The sequence below is a fragment of the Pan paniscus genome, chromosome 5 (genome assembly GCF_029289425.2).
Source record: "Pan paniscus chromosome 5, NHGRI_mPanPan1-v2.0_pri, whole genome shotgun sequence".
Lineage (NCBI taxonomy): Eukaryota > Metazoa > Chordata > Mammalia > Primates > Hominidae > Pan > Pan paniscus.
This window is the reverse complement of record NC_073254.2, coordinates 189,989,826-190,003,647: the sequence shown is the minus strand read 5'-3', so window position 1 is coordinate 190,003,647 and position 13,822 is coordinate 189,989,826. Positions and strand designations below refer to the sequence as shown.

Genomic DNA, 13,822 nt, shown 5'->3' with positions numbered 1-13,822 from the left:
GAAGTCAAATTCAGGATCTAAAGCGGAACCGAGGCTCTTTATTTTGGTGTGTTGAGTTAAGGGGGGGCTGTGTTGTGACAGTCATAATTAACTCTGGGCAGCTTCCTAATGTGGAAACTGCTATCAGTTGCCCTGTTTGCTCCTCCTGTCCCCAGAAGTTGCACTTTCCACTCTCAGCCCTGGTTTTCGAACAATCCCAGCAGGCCCTAACAATTAAGTCATCACTAAAGAAATCTACATCAACTATTTGTTGATTGTCTGGCGACTGTCACTTGCATCCTCCATGTGGCTCTATGGGGCTGGAACTCTGCAGACTACACTGGGCCGGTGCTTTGGAGCTGGACTCAAATTTGAATCATTCCTCAGCCTCTGACTACCTCTTGCCTTGGAAAAGTTACTTTATCGGAATCTCAGTTCTAAGTGAAATAAAACGGTGCCAGGCTGCACCTTATAGGGCTGCAGTAATCAGATAACACATGAAAAGCATCTAGCACATAGTACTCAAAAATGGTAGTTATCGTTATCATCATTTTGGAGACGGGGGTCTCGCCGTCGCCCAGACAGGGGTGCAGTGGCGCGATCTCGGCTCACTGCAGCCTCCACCTCCTGGGCTAAAGCGATCGTTCCACCTCAGCCTACGGAGTAGATGGGACCACAGGCCCCACCACGCCCGGCTCCGCTGTCGTTACTGCTGATGATAGGCGTTTGATATTTAATTGCCTCAGGGAGGAAAAATAAATAAATCTTTATTATGAGGCAACCACATACAACCAGATCTCCTGACACGAGGTCAGTGAGGCCGTCGTGATGAGTTTTATAGGGACTCAAATGGTCTAAAAGCGATGAACACAAATTTACTGTCCGAGTGTGGACGCTACAGGCAGCGACTAGGAAACAGCGCTTCTAGGAACGAGCCACGGTCAGGTGAGAGCCCGACCTGCGGCTTTCCGCCCCCGCGCCACCGCGCACAGCCCTCCCTGACCGTCCGCCGCGTTCCAGCTCAGGGCCAGGAGGCGACGGAGAAACCGAGCCTGGCCCAGGGAGGCCGGCAGGGCCCGCCAGGCGTCTTGCAGGGCCGAGCGTCCGATACCACCACAGAGGCCAGGGCCGCGACGTCGCCAGCGCCCTCCAGCGCGGGACCGCCGGCCACCGCAGGCGCGTGCTCGCTCGCCCACTCCGCGTAGCCGAGCACCACCCAGCCTGGCGCCGACTCCTTGCCTAGCTCGGGATCGAACCGGGCCCTACACCAGCCCTACCTCCATAACTTCCGGTGCCCCGCTGCGGCGCGCGTGAATGACGCAGGCGCCTGCGCGCCCCTCCTCCAGGCGTCTTGGAGCCCTGGCGGGCACTTCCGACCGTACGAGGCGCAGGTGGGAGACTTCCGCCCTCGCGGGACTGGCTAGGGCGTTTGACCGCCGGCGGTGAAGGGGAGCCGGTGGGCGTCTTGGAGAACAGAGCGAGATGGAGAAGCGAGGCCGAGGCGTGAAGTCGAGCCCCATCCAGACCCCGAACCAGACCCCTCAGCAGGCTCCGGTGACGCCTAGGAAAGAAAGGAGGCCTAGCATGTTCGAGAAGGAGGCAGTGAGTGCGGAGACTGCTAGGGGCCCGAGACGGCTATGTCCGACCGTTTAATTGAAATCGCTCCCCAGTGGGCCCCGCTCCCGTCACCACCCCCAGAGCCAAGGAGGCAGCATTTCCCTTTTGTGTTTCTTTTTCCCCCAGATGCGAAATTGAAGCCTGAGACTGAGTTGGGCAGTCCCCTTTGGACTTGAGTGCTAAAGTTTTCTTGTTTTTTAATTAGGGCCATAGAACCCTACATAAGTCGATTGGAAGGGTGGTTACAAGATCTTCTTTTCAAATTTACTCAGCTTGCGGATTTCCTGAGAGTACTCTGAGTATTATTGCTTTGTACTAAAACACAGTATGTTAGTGTATTTAGTGCCATTATAAGCAGTTTTGCTAGCGAAAAATGAGTGTGTGTTGTATTAAAAAAATAATTTGATAAACCAGGCAGAATAGCGCCATGTTTTGGGTTTTTAAAACATCAGCAGTCTGGATATTTGAAGAATGTACAGGAGAAAAAAACTTAAGTTGAAAATACCCTGTCCAAAACTTACTGATATTGATGGAAAGGGTCATTATTCAGTTTTATTGGTGGTATAACAGGTATTTCTATATGATTAGGCTTTGAAAACCGTTAATGTATTAAAGACTCTATATTTTATTGATACTTTAACAGAAAATTAGTTTGCCCAAGGATACAAAGCTGTAATGATAGAGCTGGGACCAGAACCTGTATGCTAGTACTCGGTCCAGTTGGCCTATACTGGTTTCTCTTCGTACTTACTTCGTGGACCTGTAATAGGATGAAGATAGAGATGACAGGCAAAACAATTTTTTGAAGACCCTAAAACATTTTAAGATTACTCTTAAAAAGAGAATTCTCAAAATAATGGCGAAATTTCAGGTTCTTGTTTCCCTGGTGTCTACATTTTACAGAGGAAAGAACGAACTAAATAAAGGAGGAAAAGTAAACAGGCCAAGTTTACACAGCTAAGAAAAAGAGCAGAGCAGGGCTAGAAACCTAAATCAGTTGGACTTAAAACTTCACACTCCCAAACACTATGCTGTATTTCTTGGCAATGAGTCTGAGTAACAGATAGGTCACCAACAGTAAAGAAAAATTTCTATATATTGAGGCAGACAAGGGTGGCTTTTATAAACTTACTGCCTATCTGAGGTCTGAAGTGGTCTTTAAAATTCAATGAGCCTGAACTCAAAATGAGGAGACACATAGGTGCACCTGGTATATAGGTTAAAATCTGGGAGTGAGGGGACATGGACCAAAGTAATTATTAGTATTTGATATGGATGTGATCAATTATAGCTATCTTTAAAGTTGATTCTTTTAGAGGTGAGAAATTTGAATAGAACAATAATTGGGAAGAAGTTGAGAAAGGACTCTACAAATGCTCACTAAATGTACCTGAGGAAACTGTTCACTTAGTTATTTCTAATTTAAGGTAGCTGTTAATTTCCCTATTTTGGAGCATAGGAAAATTTAAGACATAACCGTTTCATCAATATGACCATCTCTTGATTTTATCTGTCTTGCCTCCATTTCTTTTTTTCTAGTGGTAGCACCTCAGTTAACTTTTAGAGAATTAACTCATCTGCAATTGTATAGAGCTTTGGTGAGATTGTCAGCTACTTCCCTTAACGTTTTAATGAGGATGAGACCCAAACTAAGCTAATTAGATGAATTCTTTGAAATAATGCAAAGAAAATGATTGAGGTTTATTCACATTGAAGATGAGAAGCTAAAGTGTTCCCTGTGTCTTTCTGAATCTGGTTCATCAGCCTTCTCTGCTGTTATGTAAACTGTATCTTTCCAATAAATTATACTTTGGCTTAACACGAATGAGTTCCTGTTGTTGCGATCAAAGGTAACAAAATGCGAAGTAGATTACTAAAATTGGAAAACTTGATTGTTCTCACTTGTGCACATGCATTGAAATTCTTAAATACAGCCAGGTGCAGTGGCCCATGCATGTAATCCCCACTTTGGGAGGCCAAGGCGGATGGATCACCTGAGGTCAGGAGTTCAAAACCAGCCTGGCCAACATGCCAAAACCCCGTCTCTACTAAAAATACAAAAATTAGCCGGGCTTGGTGGTAGGCACCTGTAATCCCAGCTACTCAGGGAGGCTGAGGCACGAGAATTGCTTGAACCCGGGAGGAGGAAGTTGCAGTGAGCCGAGATCATGCCACTGCACTCCAGCCTGGGCAACAGAGTGAGACTCTTGTCTCAGAAAAGAAAAAAATCTTAAACACTAGCATGTGGCATTTAGAAATAAAAGTAATATCTCCTGCCCAAGCTCATTTTATTTTAGGGCTATATGTAGGCTCAATATAAGGAAATGCTATATCAGTAGAAACTCAGGTATTATTAGATGCCAAAAAGTTGATCATATTTAAAGCCTATTCCCAATTTTAAAAAGATTATAAAGATTCTTAATAAAAGGAATAAAATACTCTTAATAAGTATAGCAAGTCAGCCAATATTATACACAAAGGAGAAATGGTACAGATGTAAATTTTCAGCATATTAGAAGCATTAATGGTTATTTTCAGGCCACACATGAATGCCCCATTTCCTTAAGAATCATTGCAGTTGAAAGCCGCTGTTAATGATACTATGTAGTTGCATCCCTTGAGTATATTGTGGAGGAAAGGAAGGTCCCAATCACTGCCTTAGAGAAGCATTCTCTTAATAAACAAGAACAAAATGATTTTGTTTTTAAGAGGTTTAGGGAGCTAATAATGCTGCTTTTGCAGTTAAGAGACACAGAAGCCTGACAGATGATCACAAGAAGAGATTTATTTATGGTGAGGGACTTCTACTCGCAGCCAATATGGAGTAATTCTTATCAGAAACTACTTAGAGTAACACACAAAAATGTATGGGACAATTGTTTCCATTGATTTAGGTGTCAGGCAGGACAAGAGAGTGATTTCCGAGAGATGAGAAATAGGTAAGGTGAACCCCAATATTGCCCCCACCTTAATTGCCTGGTGAGAGTTTCCAGGCTACAACACAAGGAAAGGCCTCCTTTATTTCAAAAGGAGTTAGGAGCCTGGGAAGCCAAGGTAGCATGAGACTGGAGAGCAGAGTATTAAGACAGGGCTGCACAAACCGCCCCAAAGACCTGCAGAGGGTTTCCCAGAATATTCAGCTGAGTGCAGCAGTGCATCTGGTGAGGAAGCTTCTCACCAAAGGTGGAGAGTGGAGGTGGAGAAAGAATCACCCAAAAGGAACAGAAAAAAAATCCTTGGACGTGTTCCCACCAGAAAAAGTGGAAAATCATGAAAAATACAGGGCTTTGGTTAGCGTGTTAAGATGTGTATTGCCTCAGTAGTGGGAAAAAATAGAGAACAAGTTCTCTGATCTGGCTTATCAAGGTTGAGAAGCAAGGCTAAAGAGGATTAAACTGTTTCCAAATGTCTTTGTTCTAGAAGAAAGCTCAAGAGTCTTAGGAATACAAAAATATCCAGCCTATAAGAAGGTAAAATTCACACTGTCTGGTCTTTAAATATTAATAGACCTACAGAAAAGCACAAAAATAAAGTTCAAAATTGAAGAAGCAGTAAAAACAGCCCAGAAATTACACAAAAATAGAATTAGTATAAACAGACATTAAAGTAGTTAAGAGAGTTATTAGTTTTCGTCAAATTTAATCATATTATGAAGTTATTATAATTACATTCCATATATTTAAGAGTGTAGAGAAAGACTGAGCATGTTAAATTCAAATCGAACTTCTGTAGATGAAAAATACTATGTCAGGGATGAAAATACACTAAATGGTATTAACAGCAGATTCAACAGTGCAGAAGAAAGGACATTTAGAGATGTGGAAATTGGGGGAGGATGCTGAAAAAATATTACACGATGTCAATGAGCTTTGACAGAACTTAAAGTTGCCTAACATTCTTATAATTTGAGTCCCCAAATGAGGTGAGAGAGGACAGACAAAAAGTACTGGAAGAAATAAGGAATGAGAAATTTTCAAATTTGTTGAAAACTATAAACCCACAAATCTAAGAGGCTCAGTGAACTCCAAGCACAAGACACATGAAGAAAATTATGCCAAGACATAGAATAATAAAATTGCTTGAAACCAGTGACTTAAAAATTTAAAGGCAACTAGAACAAAGGAACGTTACACACATAGAAACAGACAAAATGACAGCATACTTCTCAGAAACAATGCAAGACAGAAGACATCGAAGCATCATCTTTAAGGATTGAAAGAAAATGACTAACAACCTAGAATTCTATACTCAGCTAAAATATCGTTCAAAAAGCAAAGGTAAGACTTCCAGCTTCCTTAAAGTCCCTACTATGTCCTAACAAGTAAAAAGCTGAACAAACTGAAAAAATTAACTCTTCTTAGATCCGTAAGAAAAGTGAGGTCACAGGACAAACTGCTGCCCCCAAAAGTAGATTGACAAGCAGCAGTTTGCTCTGTGACCTCACTCCAGCCCTCCTTAGCCATCCTGTGTGACTTAAGCAAGTAGGGAAAAAAACAAAAAACTCAGAAACATATGTGAAGTTCACAGTCCAGAAGCACAGGTTCACTAAAATACCTAGTCATACAACTACAGAATGCTTCCTCTCCGTTAATACATTACCAGCACATTGCCAGAGGCCTTGTTAACAGCAGTTTCTTTACCTGGTGAATCATGTCTGGCTATCAGGAAAAAAATTAGGCATACTAAAAACAACAACAAACACACAGAGTGAGCAGCAGAACCAGACATGGCAGGGATGTTGGAATTATCACAATTTAAGTAACTATGATTAATATGTTAAAGGGCTGTAGTTGACAAAATAGCATGCAAGAACGGATGAGCAATGTAAGCATAGAAATGGAAATCCTAAGAAAGAACTAGAAATGCTACACATCAAAAAACACTGTTACAAAAGAAGAAATCTCAAATTTAAAAAATATTTTGAGCTAAATAAAAATGAAAACATATCAAAATTTGTAGAGTGCAGCAAAAACGGGTTGGAAGGAAATGTATAGTATTGAATGTGTGCATATATTAGAAAAGAAGAAACAGCTAAAATAAGCCTCAAAGAAACTAGAAAAAGAAGAACAAATTAAATCCAAGAAGAAAAGAAATAATAAAAATTATAGCAGAAATTGATGAAATTGAAATCAGGTACCAACTAAACCAAAAGCTTTTTCTTTGGAAAGATCAATAAAATCTATAAGCCTCTATGCAGGCTAAGAAAGAGAGGACACACATTACTAATAGCAGAAATGCAAGTCAGGATATTGCTAGAAATTACATGAACACTATAAATATAATGAAAGAATATTATGAACAATTCTGTGCCCAGAAATTTGATAACCTAGATGAAATGGACCAATTCCTTGAAAGATGCAATTTCCCAAAAGTCATACAAAAAGAAATAGATAATCTGAATAAGCATATATCTGTTTTTAAAACTTGAATCAATAACAGTCTTCCAAAGCAGAAATCACCAGGTTCAGGTGATTTCCTTGGTGAATTCTACCAAGCATTTAAGGAAAAAGTTATATCAATTATTACAATCTCTTTCAGAAGATAAAAGCAGAGAGAATACTGTCTAACTCATTCTGTGAAGTCAGCATTACCCTAATACCAAAGGCAGACAAAGATGCTACAAAAAAAGCAAATTACAGACCTGTATCATGTATTAACACTGATGCAAAAATTCTAAACGAAATACTAGCAAACTGAATTCAGCATTTTATTTAAAGGATTTGACACCGAGGCCAAGTGAAATTTGTTCCTGGAAAGCAAGGATGGTCCAACATATGAAAATCAATCAAGGTAATACACCACATTAACTAAATGAAATAAACCACATGATAAATCTCAATTGATGAAGAAAAAGCATATGTCAAATTCAACACTCTTTTATTATAAAAACACCCCAAAAACTAGAAATAGGAGGAAACTACTTCAACCTAATAAAAGCTCTATATGAAAACTGCACAGCAAATGCCGGGTGCAGTGGCTCATGTCTGTAATCCTAGCATTTTGGGAGGCCAAGGCAGGTGGATCACGAGGTCAGGAGATCAAGACCATCCTGGCTAACATGGTGAAACCCTGTCTCTACTAAAAATACAACAACAACAACAAAATTAGTTGGGAGTGGTGGCATGCACCTGTAGTCCCAGCTACTCAGGAGGCTGAGGCAGAAGAATAACTTCAACCTAGGAGGCAGAGGTTGCAGTGAGCCAAGATCACGCCACTGCACTCCAGCCTGGGCGACTGAGCAAGACTCTGTCTCAAAAAAAAAAAAAAAAAAAAAAAAAAAACAAACTTCACAGCAAACATCATACTCGATGGGGAAACACTGAAAGCTTTTCCTGTAATATTAGTAACAAAGCAAGGATGTCCACTTTTGCCACTTCTTTTCAACATAGAGCTGGAAGTTCTAGCCAAGCAATTAGGCAAGAAAAAGAAATTCCTGGCTATTAATAAAATGAAGCTTACTGCTTTAACTTAAGAGGTTAGAGCATTTATCTGGGACATATTGGGCACTAAGCAAATATTTCATTAATGCATATTGGATGTCACAGAATGGATGTTTCATGTCAAAAGCATGAACTGATATATATATCAAATCAATGCTCTTTTGGTGTCTTTTCACCTTAAGACTTATGAATGTGCTATCTACATAATTGTATTATTTAAAAATAAGTAAATGAAGTAAAATAAAATTTTAAGACAATGAAGGATAATATTTTCATAATCTCAGGGTAGGGAGGAAGAAAGGTTTTCCCTATATCTCCATCCCATAGCCACTCAGTTGCCCTCCCTGGAGGCCACTCTTGTTTCTAGTTCCTTTGGATCATCCATGGATATTCTAAATATATGCATGCAATTTGTATGTATATGTTTGTGAGTATAGATAAAAGAATAAATAGTATTCCTATTTTTTTTTGCCAAATTGATAGCCAGGAGTGAATCTAGGATTTAGCAACCACATTATTGTAGAAATCTGTTTAACAAATTTCCAAGCTTTGTGTGAGCCCTGTCCCACTGTACAGGGTTATTTAATCTGAAAACTCATTTACAGTTTAAAAAGTAATCTTTCTGCCTTTCTCTCTTCCCCTCTCTCTTTCTCCTCCAGTATACACAGATTGTAAGAGAAAGACTGAGAGAGTCAATTCACGATGTTCAGTATGTGGAGCCTCCTTTTGATGACTCAATTGCTGATATAGGTAAAGAATGGAAGAGTGCCCTGGCAAAATTAAAGTTTGCTAATTCATATAGAATGGAGCCATTGAAGAAATTCCAAGCTCATTCAGTAGAAACTAAAGTCCAGCAGATACTAACAGTAGGTTGATAAATATATATGATAGCAGTATTGTATGAGGGTTCTACAGAGAAACAGAAATTATATATACGAAGAAATTTATTCCAGGAATTGGCTCATGCAGTTGTCACTAGAACCAGAAGGCATTGTGTCATTGGTGCAGGCACAACAAGTCAGTTAATCAGAGATGTGTAGTCTGTCTGCTAGGTGTCCAGTTCTGCTCCTTTGTAAGAGTAATGCTTTATAGTCCACAAGCCACGTCCATTTCCTTCAAGCTATACATTAATTTATTAATAAACATGGTTAGAAATCTTTGATTTCATTTTCCTGGAGGCCAGATAAAAATTAGTGGAGTGAGAGACTACAGGGAGGGCTGGAAAGAAGTAGTTTTAATATGAGCCCACTGAGCAGGGCAGTGACTTGGTACAGGTTCTGAGTCCAAGTAATCTTCAGTATAAGAAAACCAAAATCTGAATTTTAATAAATGTATAAATTTAAAAAGGTTTCTTTCCTTTACCTAAGAATTTCCTTTACCTTCTAGAAGTCTTCTTTAGAAAATCTCCTTGTGTCTATTGACTGTTTGGCAGAGTAGTCTAGTAAATTACAACTTACAGCTTGTATCGATAATGAAAAGTAATTGAATATAATTTGAAAACCCCAATAAATATTCCTCAAAATTGTTACTGAAATAGGTAAGCATAAAATTTATTTAATATTATTTAGTTAGGAATATATTTATTTTAAAACAGTTATATATATATTATTTAGACATGTTTTCTACTTGAATTTTTATATAGAAAATATTTGGTTTGAAAATAAAAGTATTTTTCTTAAATTTTCTTAAAGGAAAGTCTTAAAGATGTCAAATATGATGATAAAGTATTCTCTCACTTGTCACTTGAATTGGCAGACCGCATACTGTTAGCAGTCAAAGAATTTGGGTACCACCGTTATAAGTTCATTATAAAAGTATTATTTATTCAAAAGACTGGCCAAGCAATAAATGTAAGTACCCCATTGATACAGGATCTAGCAATTAGAACTATAAGGCATCTCCTCCCTAGTGATTTGATTTTTATTGTGATGACTCAAGGGCATGCCATAGATTCTGAGGTACTTTTTGAAGGAAAGTATCATGTTGTTAAGTATATTTATTTCACTGTAAATTATTTGAAAAGTACAAGCCAGCTGGGTGCGTTGGCTCATGCCTGTAATCCCAGCAGTTTGGGAGGCTGAGGCAGGTGGATCACCTGAGGTCAGGAGTTTGAGACCAGCCTGGCTAACATGCTGAAACCCCGTCTCTACTAAAAATACAAAAATTAGCTGGGCATGGTGGTGGGTGCCTGTATTCCCAGCTACTCGGGAGGCTAAGGCAGGAGACTCACTTGAAACTGGGAAGCGGAGGTTGCAGTGGCCCGAGTTCACTCCACTGCACTCCAGCCTGGGCAACAGACTCAAAAAAAAAAAAAAAAGAAAGAAAGAAAAAAGAAAGAAAAGTACAAACCTAGAAGTAGCAATTTGGTACTACTAATTTATTAAATTGCACTGCTATTCTGTTCCTTGATCATATCAATTTTGACAGTTTAATGTCATTTAAGTTAACCAGTAAATTTATTTTGGGCACTAATAGGTGTTAGGTACTAAGGAAAATCAAGGAATGATAAAACACAGACCATGATTCTCAAGGAGATTTTACTCTACTTAAGGAGATAAAGCAGCACAATTTAGAATTCAGGGAAATAAAATGATAGGGATAATGTAAACAGCCTGGGTTTTGGAGTCAGATCACCTCTGCCACACTTGCTGGCTGTGGCCTCGGCACAGTTTCTTCATCTATAAAATGATGATGATAAAACTGGCTTCCTAGAGCTGTTGTGAAGATTAAATGAAATTATCTGTATTAAAATCCTTAACATAATCACCAGCACAGAGCCCTCAATAAACAGCAAGGTAATTATTAACATTATTTATTAATAAAGAGATAATATCACTAGGCTGTGTAATTATGTAAGGAGTTGGTAAGGAATATGTGGGAGTTGGAGAGAAAAGAGAGAAAAAGCTGTGTTTGGAAGAATCTGTAGAGGTTCCATAGAGGAGTGGACTGCATGATGAAGCATGGGGAGGGGGACCTGGACTGGCAGAGGGGTACTGGCGAGAGAACCGCCAGTCAGCAAGAAAGAACCGTCCTGGCTCCCATGGAGAAGAGAAGCTGCACCACATATGACATACAGACTTAAGAAATAGGGATGTTCTAGATGATAAGTGCTACAAAGAGAACATTAAGGTAGGGATATGACAGAGTAGCAGAGTGGCTACTTGGGATTGTTTAGAGAAGGGAGAACCCTCTGATGTTCAGATGAGAAGGAACCAGCTATACCAAAGAGAAGGGAGAATGTTCCAAGCAGAGAAAACTTCAAGTGCAAAGATCCTGAGGCAGGGATGACTTGGTGTGCTTGATATGTAACAAGTGTAGCTGGACTAGTAGCTAGTAGATAGTGGCATGATGTGCAGTGGGGGAATGTTTCAGCTTATATTATTGTACAACAAACCACCCCAGAACTGAGTATCTTATAACAACAGCCATGTATTTGCTTACTTTCGGTGAGTCAGCTCAGCCTGGGTCAGCTACTTGGCTTTTCTGCTGGTCTCATTGATGCACTTGTAGCCCTCTAATGACTTACCTGGGCCTGCAGGTCCAAGACGGCTTCTGTCACTTGTCTGACTGGTGGGCTAGCTGTGGCCTGGGCACCTGGGTTCTCCTGCATGTGAGCCAGCATCCTCCAGTAGGTTGAGTGGGCTTTCATAACATGGGGGTCTCAGCATAGTGTTCCACGAGTGTGAGAGCAGAAGCTACAAGACCTCTGAAGGCCTTGCTTGGAAGTTTCACAGTGTCATATTTTACAACTCATAGCAAGTCACAAGGCCAAGACTTATTCACAGGGTGGGGACATAAAGTCAACTTCCTAACAGGAGAAGCCATAAAGAATTTGGGCCTTTTTCGGCCAGACGTGGTAGCTCATGTCTGTAATCCCAGCACTTTGGGAGGTTGACGCGGGTGGATCAGCTGAGGTCAGGAGTTCAAGCAGCTTGGTCAACATGGTGAAACCCCATCTCTACTAAAAATACAAAAATTAGCTGGACGTGGTGGCAGGCACCTGTAATCCCAGCTACTCAGGAGGCTGAGGCAGGAGAATCACTTGAACTCAGGAGGTGGAGGTTGCAGTGAACCGAGATCACGCCATTACACTCTAGCCTGGGAAATAAGAGTGAAACTATGTCTCAAAAAAAAAAAAATTGGGGCCATTTTAGATCCTCCACAAAGAAGTGGGCTGGAATCAGATCACATATGGGTTTGTACACAGAGAAAAGGAGTTAGAATTGTCCGTAACAGCCTACTTGTATAGTTAATGCCATTTCTTCATTTCAAGGCAAGGCCCTGACAAACCTTTTTGGCTGAAAATCTTTAAAGGGTGGGAAGACTTCCTTATCATGGACTACATGGCAGAGTCATGCTGTATGCAGAGCCACTACATCCCCATTCCCAGGGGCCTTCTGCTCCTGGCCCTGGAAACACAGCTAAGGGAGCCTCTCTCTGTTTAGAGAAAGGCCAGCCTCTGGTAAAGAAGAAGGATGGGCTGGGGCAGCGTCATTCTCCAGGCTCTTTATGAAAGGGAAAACCAGACAAATTACATCTTAAAAATACTTTCTGAGATACTGATGCATTCATTTTTAAAAAACTAGTGTAGATTTGAAAATTACTTCTTAATATGTTCAATCTAAAGTTGGTCTTTACAAAATTTCTCTCACAGATTGCCAGCAGATGGATCTGGGACATTGCATGGGACAGCTGGGTCGCAGCTAAACACGAAGCAGAATCCTACATGGCACTGGTCTTGGTGTTTGCCCTTTATTATGAATAGCTCATTACAGGTACTAAGGATTGTTTACTTCCGAACTTTTCAAAAATAAATGAAATTTACATATTTGTAAACCTCATAATATTTCTGATTTGCTATATTCTTATTCTCATTTGAAGCCTTTCAATTGTATTATTTTAACAACAAAGTAGAAGCTAGATTTTTATATTTATACTTACTATTATATTAACTAACATAATATTATGCCAAAGTAGTATAAAAGGTGTATGCATGTGTGTCTGTGTGTGTATATATGTATGTATATACAAATTCTTATAGTAGAGTATAGGGAAAAGATCATTTTTGTAAGATTTAAGAAAATGATAATTTGCTACAGGAAATTAAAATGCAACCTTGTAAAGTATCAAATTCAGTAGATGTTAAGATAGATTTTGGAAATTTCTGATGATATTTTAATACTTTGTATTCATTGTTTTGAAAGGAATTACCAAGTTTGAAAGAAAGATGTTATTATATTTCATAATTCCCTAATATCCTCCCGCTCCAGCCAAACTGCTTACAAGTGTGTAGTCAATTTACTAATCTATTAGGCTCTGTTAGGCTCTGTGAGCCTTCTAGGATCTTTTTTTCAGATGCAAGAACTGAAAATTCATATTAATTGTTTAAAGAAATGAGGAAAATTTTATTTCCCAGGGATTTGATCAAGGATCCAGGTTCTCTCAAACTTCCTATTCTCCCCACAGACTTCCACATACATTCATTTTGCTTGACAGAATTTAATCATGTTCCTATGACTAGACCAGTTGTAATTCCCTTCTTAAGGTTGGGGCTGGAGCCTACCTTTTCTGAAGCACGAGGTCATGTGAAAAGTGTGGCTATTTGCCAGCCACAGTGGCTCACTCCTATAATCCCAGCACATGGGAAGGCCAGGGTGGGAGGATTGCTCTAGCCCAGGAATTTGGGACCAGCCTGAGCAACATGGCAAGACTCCATCTCTTAAAAAAAAAAAAAAAAAAAGAGAGAATTGTGGATCCAGTGTACAAATTGGGACTCTTCTAGCAGG

The 13,822-nt window shown here is 40.0% G+C and overlaps 2 protein-coding genes across 8 annotated transcripts in view; one reads left to right on the top strand and one right to left on the bottom strand.

Moving 5' to 3' along the window:
- Window positions 1-1,601, bottom strand: part of ERMARD (ER membrane associated RNA degradation) — a 30,567-nt gene extending 28,966 nt beyond the window's left edge. For 4 of the 7 annotated variants that reach the window (XR_004672296.3, XM_034963280.3, XM_034963282.3 and 1 more), the window contains exon 1: window positions 1,257-1,499. Coding sequence is in view for 3 of the 7 variants with exons in the window: in XM_034963280.3 (XP_034819171.3) it covers window positions 1,257-1,499 (243 nt within the window). In the remaining 4 variants the exon portion in view is untranslated. Of the gene's footprint in view, window positions 1-1,256 lie in introns of all 7 variants that reach the window. The other 3 variants (XM_034963286.3, XM_063605559.1, XM_055114378.2) reach the window with 3 other exon arrangements.
- On the top strand, window positions 1,348-13,783 carry DYNLT2 (dynein light chain Tctex-type 2). Its single transcript, XM_003821669.6, has 4 exons — window positions 1,348-1,581; window positions 8,696-8,902; window positions 9,728-9,886; window positions 12,691-13,783. Exons 1-4 carry the CDS (start codon window positions 1,462-1,464, stop codon window positions 12,799-12,801), a joined length of 597 nt encoding a protein of 198 aa, XP_003821717.1. The 5' UTR covers window positions 1,348-1,461; the 3' UTR covers window positions 12,802-13,783.
- Window positions 13,784-13,822: the final 39 nt, after the last annotated feature.